At 39.1% G+C, this 17,756-nt stretch overlaps 1 protein-coding gene across 2 annotated transcripts in view; it reads left to right on the top strand.

Annotated features, from left to right (window-relative positions):
• taok3a (TAO kinase 3a) overlaps positions 1-17,756 on the top strand; it is a 95,349-nt gene that overhangs the window by 58,668 nt on the left and 18,925 nt on the right. For both annotated transcript variants that reach the window (XM_074670504.1, XM_074670505.1), the window contains exons 9-14: positions 1,334-1,425; positions 1,631-1,724; positions 5,426-5,507; positions 10,558-10,725; positions 12,182-12,379; positions 16,910-17,047. In XM_074670504.1, the coding sequence (XP_074526605.1) occupies positions 1,334-1,425; positions 1,631-1,724; positions 5,426-5,507; positions 10,558-10,725; positions 12,182-12,379; positions 16,910-17,047 (772 nt within the window). The remainder of the gene's footprint in view (positions 1-1,333; positions 1,426-1,630; positions 1,725-5,425; positions 5,508-10,557; positions 10,726-12,181; positions 12,380-16,909; positions 17,048-17,756) is intronic.

Here is a 17,756-nt window from a genome sequence, read left to right as displayed (position 1 = left end):
GGTCAGAATTTAGCCGAGTGAATTTGTTGGTCAATGGAGCCTGACAAGATGGACCTGCAGGAGTTCAGAAACTGAATCAGGCAGGTCCATCTGCTCTGCAAGGTTAGATGTTAGTAGGAATGGGTACCAAATTAGGTACTTTCATAGGTACCAACCAAAGTCTGTCAAAAGTACCGGGGATCGATTCATGTAAAATCAAATGGTACCATGTTTAGGTACCTAAATGCATCCTTGTGACTGTGAGGGAGTGAAAGAGTAGGTGATTTTCCATGCTGGACATGAACACAGCATGGAAAGCTTGAAATGTTTTACCACATTAACACTCAAAAGTTCCAAAAATTGGTACCGTTAAGTTCCGATACCGATTGCCAGGTACCAGGCATCAGGACCGTATCGTTTCAAATGTGAAAGGTACCCATCCCTAGATGTTAAATCAATTTTTTTTTTTAAATAAATGAATGATAAAATGGAGGCTGTTATAGTTTTAATTGCTTTTTCAGAGTACCAAATTGATGAATGGAATGTTTCAATGCTTTGTAAAAAAATACATTAAGTAAGTTTTTTCCCAGAGAATTTACATTTATGAATATAGAATTTTTCCATAATAAGAACTATTTTTCCTAAGTATATTACTCAGAAAGAGCCCAAACAACACAGTAAAACAAAATCTTCTTCAATGTTTTAGAAATACAATCACATAGTTGTTGCAAGAAATCCTTCACAACTGCATAGAACAGCTGTGTCCATCATCTTCGGCATTCGTACGCAATGAATCTTGGGATATGTGAGGCTAAGACAGATTGACCAAATCCGTCCTTCGCGGCACCTGACAAGGAGGCTGGATTTGTCGGCCACATTTTGGAGGAGCTTTTGAAAAGAGACAGGCTTTGACGCACCGCTGTGACGTAATCAGTCTTCACATTCAGCCTCCATAGGCTGCAGCCCCTGAACTGGCACACAGCTATAGAAACCATCAGTTGGACATCACACTCCGTAATATTTCCCCACACTTTGTGCAGCTTTTATGTTGAATGAAAATCATCTAATAAACAGCCTGGCCAGTGATGGACTCTCATCATCCCAAAAGCCTGCAGAAGACAACTGCGTCTCGCTCGTCTCACACACAAGTTGTCACACTCCACGTTTAGAGAAAAAAAAACACACACACATTTTTCCAAAAACTGAGCTGCTATCACAGCGTACCAGAGTCTTTAAAAGCTCTGAGAGGCTTAGCAGATTATAACATTTTCATGGATTTTTTTCCCCATACTTAATAAACTCTGAGTGCATGTGTATATGTGTGTGCGGTGCATTTGCATCTCTCTGTCCTCAGGATGGCCCCAGAAGTGATCCTAGCCATGGACGAGGGCCAGTACGAGGGAAAAGTGGATATCTGGTCCCTGGGGATCACTTGTATTGAACTGGGTGAGTTTGTACTTGCAAGTCGAAGGATGCTCAGATAAAACCCTCAAAGTCAGAAATTCAACAGATTTAAGCTGATTGAAATGTATCGGAAGGACAGACAATCTCATCTGACTTGATCCTGTGAGCTTTGGGGACTTGTTGATTGTGAAAACTCTGGTACTGAAACATCTCTCTTCTCTCCCTCTCTCATATTTGCTCTTTTTAGCGGAGCGCAAACCGCCCTTGTTCAACATGAATGCCATGAGTGCCTTATATCACATCGCACAGAACGACTCTCCCACGCTACAGTCCAATGAGTGGTGAGTTTAAGCAAACCTCTCAATTATTAATCATCATTTTCAGGCTTGTTTTTAAACTCCTACTTTATCCATTCATACAGGAAACGGTTTTCCGTTGATCGACCAAATCACAAAATGACAAAACAATTTGATTTAAAGGGGCTGTGAGGAGTTTCAAAGTGATCTTAGAAAAAAGTCTCACTTCTAGATATATGCCTGATTGTAATCTGCACTTTAAGATGAGTTATCAGCGTCAATATTACAGGTTACAGGTTATTTTAAAACGCCACTTCTCAGCTTTCCGATCAGTTCGAGCAGGATTGAACTGATTCATGGCATGCCAAAGTCTCTATGACAACACCACCCCAGCAGATAATAAAAATAATGATAATAATACATTTTATTCATAAAGCCCTTTTTAAAAAATTCAAAGACGCTTTCAAGGCAAAAAAAGACAAAGAGCAAGTTATAGCAACAAGCAACATTACAAATATACAAAATAATAAAACAACAGTAAAATACATGTATAGAAGAAGAAGACGAGACAAAACAGTTAAAAGGTGCAAAGAAAAGGCAAGGTCAGGAAAGGGGTTTATTAGTTAAAGTTAAAAGCTTTGCGGTAAGTGAGTTTTGAGTTCTGTTTTGAAGGCGGTGAGGTCAGCAGTGTCATGGAGGAGTTTTGGGAGTGAGTTTCAACGGGAGGTGGCAGCGACAGAGAAGGCTCTGTCCCCCCAGGTTCGGTACTTGGTCCTAGGGACAGTCAGGAGGTTTGAGACTGAGGAACGGAGGGTGCAGGAAGGGGGGTGGGGGTGGAGCATGTCAGTAAGGTATGAAGGGGCCTGGTTGTGGAGTGCTTATGAAGTTCAGTCGTGAAAAGAGAGATCTGTGTTTTTCTCTGCTTGAAATGATTTCTTGGTTTTATTTTGTTGTGATTGTGGACACTGGGGCCTAAATGTCAGACAAAAAAGGACAGAAGAGTGATACAGCCTGAGCTAAAGGCTAACACAGGGGCTAACTGTTTGTGATAATACTTATTCTAACCCACAGTCAGCTGTTATTCAGCAGTGGTCTGTTCAAACTTGAGAGTCTATCAATAAAATGAAGAGTGAGGTGACGATAGCTCTGATTGGTAGATGACTGGCAGGACATAGCCAGGATTCACTAACGTTACATATTACAGACACGTCTCACACCACCAAGCTGTGAGTGGCGCTACAAATAGCCGGCTGCTAAACTACATCCAAACTGACAGTGTTTACTTGTTGTCACGTTAGCCTACAGATACAATGGAGCACCGAGCTGCCGATAGCACTACATATTTGCTTGATGCCACGTTTCAAACTGTAGCGCCAAGCACCCGTACTGATAAATACCTTACCTCGACGCACCGTATCCAGTAAAAATTTGTCTTGAACAAAGAAAAGTTGTTTCCATCTGATCTCCATTTAATTCCAAAACAAACACAAGCCTCGCTAAAAGCCATTTATGACAGTGTGCGTGAGACTCCAGGCCAGGAGGTGGAGCTGCACTTTAATTTAAATAGATCTTCCTCACAGCATCTATTACCACCAACCAATGAAAATTATGTAAAACTGCTGATAAAAGTCTTTCAGTAAACGGTGACTAAGGGTAAGACAAGTAAGATAAGTCTCTTATGTAATTATCAGGGAGACTTCTGCTAAAGAAATGCAGAGTAGAGAACATCATCCCTGCCTGGCTTTAATCCATATTTTAACTCATATAAAAACATTAAAACACTGCATTTGGGTTATTCTAATATTGTTCTAGTGGTATAAACTTGTATGGTTTGTGTTTGCCATACTAACAAGGGTGTTTCTTTGTACACAGGCTCTGTGTTCTCCATGTGTTATGGGAAAACAGCCTGCCTTATGCATTATTACATGCTGCTCTCAGCCTCAAAGTTTATTATTGCAGAAACTAATAGATTCTCTTGAGACTGTCCTTCCAGACATCAAAAAACTAAAAGCAATTAAATTTAGGCCAGCAGGTTTAAAGCAGCTCTTTGCCGTGTCTTTGCAGTATCATCTCTCGTACAGTGTTGGAAGTGCACCTTGTTTTAGTCAGGGCTGGTTTTGATACTGGAGAGCACCACAAAGTATGTTATTTTTATCTTTAGTTCTTCTCATAATTAAAGCAGCTAACTGTTCACTTTTCCTGTATGCAGAAAACATCTTGTCATAGAGGCTCTAAAAGGTATCTGCTCACAACACGATCCCAGTCCGTTTGGTTCTTTTAAGGAGGATGAATGAAATCATGTGCAAGTGATTTTGAAGAAGTAAAGCAGGAGTGTCAACTATCCTCTTGCTCTACATAATTTTTCATTTATAATTTACAGGCACATAAGTAGGAAAAAGGAATGAAATCAGGCAAACCTGCACATGCCAGTCAAGAGAATACATCTTTAGCACTTTTATTTTTGGAATAAGTAAGTGATCTAAATCCGAAGAAGTAGTAAAGAGTGAGAGGCATAAAAATAGTGAGACGGCAAATATTCCACTGTTGCCCTGAGCGGTTGCAACCACCGCTCACACATCGCATGTGAGGTGTGATTCTCAGAGCGGAAATAAAACTCGTGAAATATTAAACTATGTTTGCTCTTCTCCCCATAATTTCCCCTTTGTGTACTTCTTTTGTGCTCTCACCACCACAGTATGAAAGTGAAGTTTGCCGGTAGAGTCATGTCAGTATTACTGCCTCCAAATATTTTGCAAGAATGTGTTCTGAAAGAATGTGGATCTTCTCCACAGCTGAGGTGAAAGGCTGGATTTTGTTCTCTACCTGCTTCAGTATACCCTCCAGGCATCCACTGCCTTCTGGTGTCCTTGAACTGAGCTTTCAGTGAAATAAAATCCTGAAAAGGGGAAAGTTATTGTCGGTTTTGACAAAGTGAAAGTCATCAGAAACTTCAGGTTTGCTTCTTTTGACTGTGTGTGGAGAATACCTGCTGTAGAATTAGTCCTTCAGTAAAAAAATCCTTTGTAGCCACAGTGATTTTGTGGAGAGGCGCAGCATTGTAGTATTTTTGGAGAAGCTCCAAGGGCCCGAGGCATCAGCAACATCCCGCCAGATGAGACTAGTAGAGACATCAGCCTCATAGTGTAACTTCAGCACACAAGGACACACTGTACACACACTGGCGTGACATACAAGTGCACTCATAGACCTTTGGGAGTCACAGAGGACACTAGATTCAGAGCCCAGTGAGGAGAGAGGTGATAAAAATCTGCACTTTCTGACCCCCCCAATGGCCCTGCTTGTATTGACCATCAAATCTTAAATAGCTCCTCTGGCTGCGATGCCCTAACGACCCATAGCAGCAACCCAAACACACGGCGTTACACGTTGTGTGTTATCCTGAGCATATTTTTAGATCAGAGTCAGTGGCACGGTGCTCCACAGCTCCAGTGGCCTATATTCTTATTGCTCCACATATTTACATAATCCATATATGGTTTATATATGGGGCTACCCTTAGAGATTACATAGGATTGTTGTGGTTTCATTCATTGATATGATAAACAAAGCAGTTCATAAGGAGATTACTCATCTTATAAAGCATTCATTGACATGAAGTAAAGAAGGTGTGGCTAAAAGCAGCCTGTCATTACATTATCACTGCTATACTGAGGTTATCCTGGTTTAAATGTGTTTGACTTAAAAGGGAAATCGTTGACCTCCACCTCCGTGTCCTCTTTCCCCAGGTCTGACCCCTTCCGGAGCTTTGTCGACTACTGCCTACTAAAAATTCCTCAGGACAGACCCTCATCAGGGGAGCTGCTACGAGTGAGTGCGCTTCCTTTGTAATCCCTCCAGCTGTGACCTCACTTCCTGTCTCAAGTCACTCCCTGAGCCATGAGGATGAGTCATTCCCGCCCACCCACGGCTCCCTAATACGCAAGAATATACACAGTGTCTTCTTGAAGCACCCCTGCTGAGAAGGGCTTACTCTGTCTCTTTTTTCATCTCAGTTGTAGCTAAACTTCCTGTGCCTCGCCTCACAGCCATGGATCTAATGGGCTAAAAATAAGCGTTTATATTTGCTCCTCTCATATCAGCCCCTTTGATTAGAGCCTAACAGTAATATCAAACATCAATATTGAGCAGTGAAGTGAGAATTTTCTACTACTCCAATTCTAAAGATGGTGGGACGCTGAGTAAAATACAAAAAAAAAAGATAGATCTTGATAGCTTGCAGATTTTTTTTCACATTCTTTGTATTTGAATTTTGGCTTTGAATTCAAAGGCATACATGGAGAAAATAAAAGAGGCATTTAAAAAATGATTTAATTAATTAATTAAATAGATGAGTGAAAGGCTAACAACTAAGATGGAGAGAAACAAACAAATAATTTACCATTAATAATAATAATAATATTATTATTAATAATATCAAAATAAATAACAATAATAATCATATTAATATAATAATAATAATAATAATAATAATAATAATAATAACATGATACTGAAAATTAAGTTATTTGAAGTAAAAATAGATACTTGAAAGATATAATAAAAAATAAAAGAAGTAAAAATAAAAATAAAAGTTAAAAGAAAGTTAAAAAAAAAACTATATATGGTTTGCAGATTATTTAAACCCAGAATAGGGTGAAAAAAACAACAATTTAAATTTTAGTATGGAAGAAAAATGGTGTCCTCATGAAAAAATCCCCAGCCTGTCATAGGGGCTGTTTTTTCAACTGTGTGCTGATTCTAAACTGGACAGGTCCCTCTTCCAGTTTGAACAGAGGACACAACGTTCTTTATTTCCAAAACAGGTTTAAAATTTTGAGTCATCACAGGAAAGTTTTCCACTTCACCTCAGCCCATCTGTGCTCAGGCTTTGCATGTAGCGAGTTCTTCTCTAGCTGTGTCTCTGTGCAGTGAAAAGCTAAAACTGAAAAGCAGCTGCACATCTTCCTGTATCGTGACATCCTTTTGACCACTGTTCAAAAACCCATCAACTTACCAGTTAATCCGTGTATGTTTATTGTGTTTTGGTGCAATTTGGGATGGAGTTTATCTTTTTGTTTGTCCGACCGTCAGGTAATCCTATTGACCTGCTAAGAGTTTTATGCTAGAGTTGATCACACTCAACAGTGAAGCAGGAGTTTTCTCACCTGCTTCACCTGAGGAACGACGAAAGGAAACCATGACGTTAAAGTCAGAGAAGACACAAGGGTGTGGACCAGAGTTTGGAAAGGATCTATTTTAGAGTGAAATCTTCCCAACACCCCTGACCCAAATCCTGTCCGAAAAACCATTAAAGAGGGATAAGCACCAAACAGACTTTGGATCAGTGTTGAAGGGGCTGCTTCATGCTGAAGAGCTTGGGGGGCTGGGGTGTTAGCTTATGATTAATACTCCACTTTCTCTTCTCACACACACACGCACACAAGCACAAAATCACTTATTCTTTTAGTGCACACGCACTGACACACAGAAACACAAAAAAAACACAGACACACGTCCCTCCAAGCTCTTTAAAGGAGAAATCAGGTCACTAATCTGGTGGCCTTGAGCTATCAGGGTTCTGGCTTCAGGTTAGACATCCTCTCTGACTGAAAACCTTGGTAGACTAATAGTTAATTAAATGAACTATGTAATAATAACCTCTGAGTGACCTGCTATCAGCACCAAACATTTAAGCTAGAAACACTTGGCTGAATGTCAGAAATTGCTCTAGGTGTTTTTTGCTTTATTCCATACATTAACAGGCAAATACTACATTACTTTTCAGTTCTACAAGAGCTCATGTTTGGATTATTTTTTGACCTTAATGCCCAAACAGCTGCTTTAAAACCAATATAAGTTAAAACCGAAATAAATTTCAAAGGAGCTGTGAGGGGTTTGAAAGGGATCCTGAAAAAGTCTCCCTTCTAGATATTTGCCTGAGCGTAATCCACGCTTTAAAAATTAGATTATCAGCACCAGTATTGCTGGTTACAGGTTTTTTTTTAACACCACACCAGCTGACGAAGTTTAGTAGTGAGAAGAAATAAAACACAGAGATCTGTGTTTTTCCACGCTAAAAACGTTTTCTGTGATTAATTTCATAGTGATGGTAGACGCAGGAACCTAACTGTCAGACAGAAAAATGACAGAAGAGCAGAAGAAAGCTAAGTAGGGGAGTGATACATCCCTAGCTAAAGGCTAATTAGCCTTTAGCTCAGACTGTATCACTCTATAACACAGGGGCTTAACTATTTGTGCTAATGTCCATTCCAACCCACAGTCAGCAGTTATTCTGCAGCGGTCTGTTCAAACTTGAGAGTCTATCAATAAAATGAAGAGTGAGGTTACGTTAGCTCTGATTGGTAGATGACTGGCAGGGCAAAACCAGGATTCACTAACATTACACATTACGGACATTTCTTAGAGCACCTGGCTGCCAGCTGCACTGAATATAAATGGTTATTAAACTACAAACAAACTGACAGGGTTTACTTGTTGTCACGTTAGCCTACAGATACATTGGAGCACCAGGCTAACATAGAGCCGGCTGCTATATTTTTTTCTTAATGTCACGTTTCAAACTGTAGAGCTACGTAACTGTACTGATAAGTCCCTTACCTCGGCACGTAGTACACAGTAAAAATTTGTCTTGAACAAAAAAAAAATGTTTTCATCGGATCAAACAGAAAAGCTGAAAATATTTTTTTACCATTTTTCTACTTTTAAAACCTTCAGAGTGAATTTATTCTAATGTGCTTGCTTACCTGGAAGGTACCTGCTTGGTATCTGTGTAGCTAGAGTAAGCAGCTTGCTCTAGCTTTTCTGCAACCCAAAGGGAAAAAGATAAAACATTTTATTTGTCAAACAGTGCTTCCATGAGGAGCTGATCGGTACACTTTGTTAGCCTTGGACAGAGTAAGGCTGCTGCTCTAGCTGAATATTTGATTTTACTCATATCAGAGTGGTTTTAATCTCTTCTTTTAACACTTCATCTGGAAAGAGGAGAAGAGATGTCTCTAAATATTGCCGTCTAGGGAAATTTGCTTCTGCTCCAGCTTCTGCAGCGTAATTGCAGTATAAGTAAATTAGATGGACTAGAGCAAAGTGAGTACACTTAAAAAAAAGTGAACATGTGATAAAATGTTTTCCACTTTGTAAACTAATGAGATCTAAAAGTGATAAATCTCTGTGGGTGAATTAGGGATTCTGGCCTCAGATTTTCCTCACAAAGGGAACAAAGTGACGATGCCGTGCAAACGCTGTCGCCTCCTCTTAACGCAAACCTTCTAATGATGAAGAATCCTGGTTGATGGGACGGGGGTGGGCAACCACCCACACTCTGGTGTAGGTCCGTCAGAAAACGGGACAAATCACTCTCATCTCTATTTTCAGAGCGTGATGTCACTCCCCCGTGTCCTGACTAACCCATTCCACCAGCATCTGTCACATGGACAGGAAGGTGTGCAGAAAGAGAGCCAGAGACTGAACTAAAAATATACTTTACTCATTTTTTACACAGTATCTATATTTTAGTCCTGTACTCAAAGGATGCATACATTTCAGCCACTCATCCACATCATATTTTATGAATGAGAGTGACTAAGAGAAGGTGTGATATGGGAGCGTGGTGGAGTGGGAGGAAGCAGAGGAGAGAGATTTTGTTTTTTTTAAGTTTATTTTCATTTTGATATCACACAGTAAATTGCTTTAAATAAGCACTGTGGATGACTAAAATAAGGGCAGATCACAACCTCCTTCTCTCCTGACCCAAACTAGCTTCCCCCATCCACCCCTCCACCCTGACCTGCTGGTTACATAACACAAATAAATAATTACATGAGTGCATAATGCTTCTGCCTCTGACAAATCACACCTCCATCAAATTACAGAAAGGTTGATGTGCTTCAGATGAACAGCTCAACACTTTTTAATTCAGTATGAATGCATCTGACCAGTCAGATCAGTTCAGTGTGAAACTGGGTCAGAATATATTTTGGTGAATTATCAAATCTGAAAGAAGTGTGGCCTTTCGCTTGGTTTTCATTACTTTTTTTAACCTGCTAACATTTGATGTGTCTGCAGGGGCATCCTTTGGACTCATGCATCTCTCATATTATCAAATTATGACTATTTTTGGAGATAGAGTAGTATTTTTGGCTTTCTAGAAAACAAGAAATTAAGACACATGAAATATCTTCAAAAAAATAAATGTTTTGTTATTAATATTATTTGATTCCGGCTGTCGTTAGCTTCTTTCCTGACTAAATCCATGTAGGGAATTATTTATTAGAAAGAAATTGATTAAGTGTTTTTGGAAAACAGTTTTATGGAAGATCTTGCACAAGTCCCATGTGTTCAATTTACTACAGAGTGGAGAGCACTGGGACTCCCACAATGGGCTGTGCAACCTAACAGCGCCCTCTAGTGATAGACACAGATACAGTGTCTGTTATGATTATATACTTGATGAAAGAATTTGATGGGGATGCAGTTTTCAAAATAAAATGTCCTAAAATGATCGAAAATAAAATGAGTTTTTTGTTGGATTTTTTTTCTGCTTACAGCTTTTTATATTTTCAAGTGTTATTTAGATTTTTAATTTTAAATATCCTGATCATCTTGCAAACATTTTTTTTTTGTCATTTTTTTTTGTTAATACTTTTTAAACCTTGTTTCAGTGCTTTCAACAGTGTCAGGAAACAAAATTTAAAACAATGTTGTGAAAGTGCTAGAACAGTGGCAAGCTCTAGAGTCCAACCCCAAATTACAGTTTTACAATCAGGGAAGTTTATTAAGTAAGTTTAAATCATTTTCTATTTCCACGCTTTTTTTCTGTTAATCCCACTGACAAACTCTGTTTTTTGTTTTCTTTCTCCAGCATGATTTTGTGCGACGGGAACGATCGCCGCGCATTCTCATCGACCTCATCCAGAGGACCAAGGATGCGGTGCGTGAGCTGGACAACCTGCAGTACCGCAAGATGAAGAAGATCCTCTACCAGGAGAAACACAACGGGCCCATGGGAGAGAGCCAGGAAGAAGAGGAGGTGGGGTTCATGTCTGAGACGAGTGGAAGTGTGGGGAGACGCAGTATTAAGAGATCGAGAGGAGGAGGAGTTTGAAAAAGAGTTAACGGGTTAAAAACATACAACCAGTTCAGCAAGTCTGTCATCACTTTTTATTGTTGATGGGTTTTGTGGAGAGCCACATCCCATTCAGATTTACTGTCACAGAGAAAGAGTACAAAACCACAGAATACACAACAGCAGCACAAACAGCAACAGAGCTTACACTGATGATAATTGATGACAATAATCAGATTATCAGATTAAAAGCAGGAACTGATAGCCAGGCTAGTCTTTACAACAGTGCCAAGCTTCAACTAACAGTAGCTTTTATTTCTGATTAATTAAAGAGTTGTTTCGTCAGTAAAACTTAAAGCTGAAGCTGAAGATTATGCTAACCTCAAAGATTCATGTCATTGGATTGTTAATAAAAAAAATCAGCAGATCTTAATGTTTGAGAAGCTGAAACTAAAACATAACCTCCCTCTTGCTTTGAAATTATAGTTATAGTCCAGACCAAGTGAATCAATAGGTTATTCCCTTGACAAATATAAAAGTAATTTCCATTTCCAGCAACATACAGAGAACAATGAATGAAACAGAGGTGGGGATGGGCACGTTATCTGATTTTAACAATTAAGGTTAATAAATTTGCCTGAAATGTGTTAAATCTTTAGAGCATTTAGCATTTAATCTAAAGAAACTCAACTGCAAGAACATGTGGAGAAAAGAGCTGCCACATACAGGATCCTGTGAGCACAGATTTCACTGTTTTCTGAAGTGGCCCTCGTTTTTTCACTTCTAATAATGTTTTAAAGAGCACAGAAATACACTTGACGGCTGCTTACAGCAGTCCAGCACTTAGACATCACAACAAACCTCCCACAGCCACAGCCGCGTGACATTGAGATGAAATGTCCCTCAGCTGACCCTGCTCTGAGGCAGCATGAACAGGCATGGACAGCCAGCAGCCACAGCAGCAGTGTCATCCTACACCACAGGAAGAAAGACACAGAGCTCACTGCAATAAGAAGCAGCTGCAGGCTTCATGGAGGAAACCTGCAGTCCCAGACCCTGTTTCTGGTTTCAGGGGATGGTACAGGAGCTGATGACAACATCCCAATATGGTCTGTTACTGCAGACTTTAACTTTCTGTCTGCTGCGTCTAAATGTGTGCAGTGTAAACTCACTAAAGAAGCCGCATAGACACAGAAGAGTCTGATGTTAATTGGTAATTTAAAATGATTTGGGTCCGGTGTAATTCAGAGGTCATTAGTTTCCCCCTCGATCAGGGTGACTGCATTTAATGACACAATCTAGAGAGACTTGTACATGTCAGGAAGGACACAAGAGTCTCTGTGTGAGTGTATAATTGCTTGGGATGGATCAACTCTGGTCACATCTGTTACTGAAAACATGCGCCCGTGTTCTCTTGCAGGACAGCGAAGCGGCCAGCTGTAAGATGAACAGCCTGGGCAGCAACCACTCCATCCCCAGCACATCTGTCAGCACGGGCAGCCAGAGCAGCAGCGTCAACAGCATGCAGGAGGTGCTAGACGACAGCTGCTCGGACATGACCATGATGCACCCGCAGGACTACAGCAGCACCCTGGAATCTTCCCCACACACCAAGAAGGTAGAAGTGGCCAGAGTGGTTGGGATGTAGAAGAAATACACCCTAATTAACCAGCATCCTTAGTCTTTAATCTTATTCAAACCAATTCCCTTTTTTCTTTCTTTCATTCTTTCTTACTTACTTGCATTTTTATAAAACCCAACTCAACTCAAACTTTATTTACAGAGCACATTTAAAACAACCAAAGTTGACCAAAGTGTTGTACTGATTAAAGGCAGCACAAATAACAAGGCACAATGCTAAGACGCATAAAAACATGAAACCAAAGCAAATATGAAATAAAAAAAAAAACAAAGTAGAATGAAATTAATTAAAATTTAATTAAAAATATGCCAGATGTCCATTCAAGTTTTGATTAAAAGCCAGGGAGAAGAGGTGAGTCTTGAGGGAAGATATGAAAAAATTCCAGGCAGCCGACACAAAAGCTCTGTCACCTTTATTTTTGAGTCTGGTTTTGGGGGTGACCAGAAGCAGCTGATCTGTTAAACTCAACGTCCTGACAGGGACATGAGGATGGAGAAGTTTGGTCAGGTATTTAAGGCCATTAAGAGCTTTAAAAACAAACGATACAATTTTAAAATCTATTCTAAAAGCAATTGGGAGCCAGTGCAGTGAAGCTAAGACAGGGAGTATGTGGTCCCGCAAGTGTTAGCTGCATTTTAAACAAGTTAAAAAAATAATGTCTCTATGGCGCTCAGATCAAATAGTTAATGATTGAAGTCACTTGTGTCCAGTAAATTTCCATTTAGATCATGTCAAGTTTTTGAAATGGCCTTTGGATAAAGAAAGAAACCTGAAAAGCAACACTTTAGTCCTACTTTAATGTTATACTCCCTTTCAGCAGACTGTCAGCTACAATTTGCTGTTAGTTGCAGTTTCGTACGATAATTTGTTACCTGACAGTGTTGAAATATGATGATGACCCAGTACATATTTCATATTCTAGATCTTAGTATCCAGAATATTGGCAGGATCTGGATCGTACTTTCACATCTGTTAGAAATTATTGTGACCTTGTCTTGTTTTGTTTTGCAAAGCAATCCGACCATTTATCATGAAGATATATACAAGTTTATATATACATATGGTAAAAACAGGCCTATTTCACAACGATGAAGAATCCTTTAAAAAAGTCCTGGATCCAGACAGTGATCCGGATCACCTCCAAAATTCAATCCCTTCTTCCTTATCCCATTTTGAAAATTTCCTGAAAATTTCATCAAGATCCGTTTCTTACTTTTTGAGTTATTTTGTTCACAGACAAACAAACAGACAGACTAGCTCTCCCAAAAACATAACTGCCTTGGTGGAGGAAACAAATAATCACAAGCAGTAAAGTAAATCCTCCTCTGGTGGAGCTAAAGTGTATTACAGACTAATGTGACTTTTTACCTTTTGAGTTGTTTCCTTGATTATTTGATATGGTTAGTTTTTTGTGCTAGAAAAAACTGTTTCCCAAATGTCAGATTCTGAGATTCCTAAGATCAAAATCATCTAAGAATCCCAGTCCTCTCTGAATACCTAAAAAGACATGTTCAACTAACAGCAGAGACTTCCTTTCTGGACTGTCTGAGCTCTCTGAAACAGAGAGGAAACATGGCTGCAGACAAACATTTGTCGGATTTTATCTTTTTCAAGAGTCTGGAAACATTCCACTCAGTCTTCACTGCTGTTCAAGTTCATCACCGACACCATTCACGCTGCGAGAACAAAGCAGCAAACACTCCCATCTCCACACTTCCAGCTCTGTCATCCTGCACATTGAGCACACAGGTTAACACAATGCCTGACATTCTCACTGAATACCTCATGCGACTCAAAAATGAACAAGAGAGGGCTGTCACTGCTCTATCATTCTCTTTCTTCATCTGCTCTTTGTGTTTTGACAGTGACTGAATAAGGATGTCACTTCATGAACAGACGATGTGTTGTTTCAAGTTCAGGGGGTTGAGCAGAGAACAAACGAAAGTGACACGCTCTGTTTTTGAATGCTGATGAAGTTCCCTCCTCATATGTAGAAACTCTCTGGCTTTAAACGGCAGGGCTGAGTGTTGACGTTTCATCATGTTTCTAGAGGTTACAGTTGACACACTTTTAGCAAATGCTGAAGATTCCTTTTGAAATGCAGATGTCCTAAGAGTCAAATCAACAGGGAATTTAGTTACTAAAAAATTCACAGAGAGATGAAGGGTTTAAACACTGGGACAATTTTTAGGGAGTCAAAATCTGTGGAATGTCATGTAGAAGTGAAAAGATATCACCCCCATTTTAATGTATTTGAGTTAATCTAATGTTATTTTAAAGGCAAAAAATGTGTCTTAAGTGATGACTCTATATATCAAATTAAGATGAATCAGGAAAACGATATTCTGCTGCAAGATTCTTTCAAAAATCACACAAAAAAACATCTAACATTTGTGAATAAACCCTAAGTATTACATGGATGCAAAGACAACTTGCTTAAATGAAGTATGACACCAATTAAAGAAGATTACTGTCACCTCAAAGTGATTTAACTTCAAAAAAACATTTCAATTCAACCAATTTGTCTGTCTAAAATGTTTATGATTAGGCTAAAAAAAAACACACTTTTTCATATCTCCAATATAAAAATCTGAATCAGAATCAAGTTTTATTGTTAAGTACATTTGCACTTACAAGGAATTTTACTTGGTGTGTTGGTGAAACAAATAACTAGAAAATAATTCAGAATTACTAGCTGTGCATTCTGTAAAATAGAATATAGAGAGAGTTAAGATAAAGAATGTACATATAAACAAAAAAAAATAGAAAAATAAAATAAAATAAAGAATATTCATTTAAAAAAATGAAATAATAATAATAATAATAATAAGAAGAAGAAGAAGAATACATAATAAGAATACATAAATAAATAAAAATAGAAATAAAATAAAATATTTATTTTTCGACGAAAATCATCTTTTGATCATACTGGCCATCTCTGGTAAAAATGGCTTAAATCTTTAGCTAAAAGGATCATGATCTTTATGCCCTATAGGACAAAAGCCTATAGGCCATTTTATTTCTAGCCTAAGTCAAAATTTTGCATTATTGAGGATAAAATGTGTGACTTGGGCAGTTAAACAAGCTTTCATGATGGCGGCTGCTTCAAGAAGAAACTGAAACTTAAGTGCAAAGGAAGCTGTGAACATGATCTTTGAATCAGTTTCATCTGGTGAGTGATTAGGTTCACTATCACAAAGGCTAGGGTAAAATGTTTTGATTAAGTCTAAATTTCACAAGTTGTAGTTTAAATACAAATTTAGCTACTTACAGCTAGCTACCTATTCCTGGCTAGTCCACTTATTTATATGACTTAACATAAATGAACACAAGGCCCCTCAAAGTTTTAAAATTAGAGGAATGTTTTTGCTTCTTGGTAGTAGATGTATGCGTATGCCTGCTCAGCGTCTGATTGACCTGACATTTGTTTAATTTAGCTTGGAGTTATTTAAGTTTTGAGTTCGTTCGATGGATGGATTTAAAGGACAGTTAATGGTCAAGTTTCAATAAGTTGTCAAAACTGGATGTTGGAAATGGATGAAGTTCATTAAAACCCAGCAAAGAAGACCTGGAGAAGTGAGGAAAGGAACTACCTCCTGACCAACTTGATTTACCTGACATCTGTTTAATTTAACTCAGGGTAATTTCGGTTTTGAGTTTGCACTATTGAATGAAGCTGCAGTTTAAGCCAGGTTTAAAGTTGCCTAAGTCAAACTAGAATGTTAGAAAAATTGGCCTGAGTCACTTTATTCCTTAATGTCACATGATTGCCACACAATGTTCCACACATGTCAACAGTCATCCACTGTGAAGGCCTTTTTGATTGAAATGACTAATATCATATGCTCTGTATTTGGTAAAGTTTTTTCTGTTTTCCCAAAAACTTGAAAATATGACTTTGGCCATTGTTCTACTGCAGGGGTGGCCAACCTGTGGCTCGCGAGCCGTGTATGGCTCTTTGCCCTTCGCTGTGCGGCTCTTTGATCCATTCATATGAGTAGTAATCTTGAATATTGATATATTGATGCCAACGTGGGGATCAATATTGATCAATATGTGGGTGATGAGGTTGATACTTAAGTTTCAGTTTCTCTTCTCTACATGTTCTACTCTCACCGCTCATGTGCTCAAAGCTATCTCTCTAGAGAGATAGATAGAACTTTGCCTCTTTTGCAATAAAAATAGAAAATTGTCTTTGACACAGCTCCAAGAACAAATTCAAACACACTTACCAACACAATAAATGTTGCTTTAAATATTGGAAATGTATTGATTTCCATTTTATGTCATTTCATTTACGTGTAAGAGGAAGTGTGTTTGTAAGACCATGTGTGTGATGTGGCTCTTTGTAGCACCACGGTAATTTTTGTGGCTTTTGGTCTCTGACTGGTTGACCACCCCTGTTCTACTGTCAGTTAAAAACATAATAGAGACAATTGATACAACAATGAATGAATAAAATCTTCTGCACGTTTCCTTGATGCACTCCGTCTCTGTTTTACTCAGGATCATCAGTACAACTGGGACGATGGGATCCACAGAGACCACCGGTCAGGGCTGAGACCAGCCTCCTCTGACAAGAGCAGCCAGGCTCAGAACTACAAGAACCAGGGCCGCTTTGCCACCATAAAGTCAGCCTCACTGGTAAGTCAAACAAAAAAAAACACCCTCTCTTTCTACTCTTTTATCTTTTCCTGATCCAAAAACGTGCCCCTCGAGGGTTTTCAGATCAATTATTTGTAGATCCTTCACCCTGAAAGTCGTGTTGCTTTGAAAGACAAAGAAAAGATTCTATTTGTGCAGGAGCCAAAATCTTTCTCAGAGTTGAGTTTGTACCAGAGCAGCATACGAGGTCACCAAAGGGGCAGTCTTTGTTTTTTTTTGTGTTAAAATCTGTCTGAGAATGTGCCAGTTTAAAGCCGAGTCTGGGTTTTGTTTGTTTGTTTTTTGTTTTTATCGTAATGTGTCAGCGCCTCTAAAATGATGTATAGAAGCAGGACCGTCCCTTCATTTCGGACCTTTCACCAAACCTTTACATTGTGTCATTTTCCTTTGCTCTCTACCGCTCTGGGGCTCTCGGTCCCTGCATCAGATCTTTGTTTTTCTGCCGTCTTACCTCTCATTCACCTCACTCCTTTTGTTTCCTCCTCTTATACTACGCTTCACATTACCCCTCCCCTCCCTCCACCCCCTCCCTTATTTCCTCCTCTCCTGCACACAACGATACATCACGCTCAGATCTTACTCCAGACTCTGTGCTGAAGGGGGTGGATTTCTCTCTCCCTCTCTCTGGTTCTGTCATTCTCTTCCTTTGTAGCTCTCTCTCTCTCTCTCCCTCCCTGTCTGTTGTCAT

Source organism: Halichoeres trimaculatus, unplaced genomic scaffold, assembly GCF_033239565.1.
Source record: "Halichoeres trimaculatus isolate MK-OKI-2021-1 unplaced genomic scaffold, fHalTri1.1 fHalTri1_scaffold_5, whole genome shotgun sequence".
Lineage (NCBI taxonomy): Eukaryota > Metazoa > Chordata > Actinopteri > Labriformes > Labridae > Halichoeres > Halichoeres trimaculatus.
This window is presented reverse-complemented; position numbering and strand designations above follow the sequence as displayed.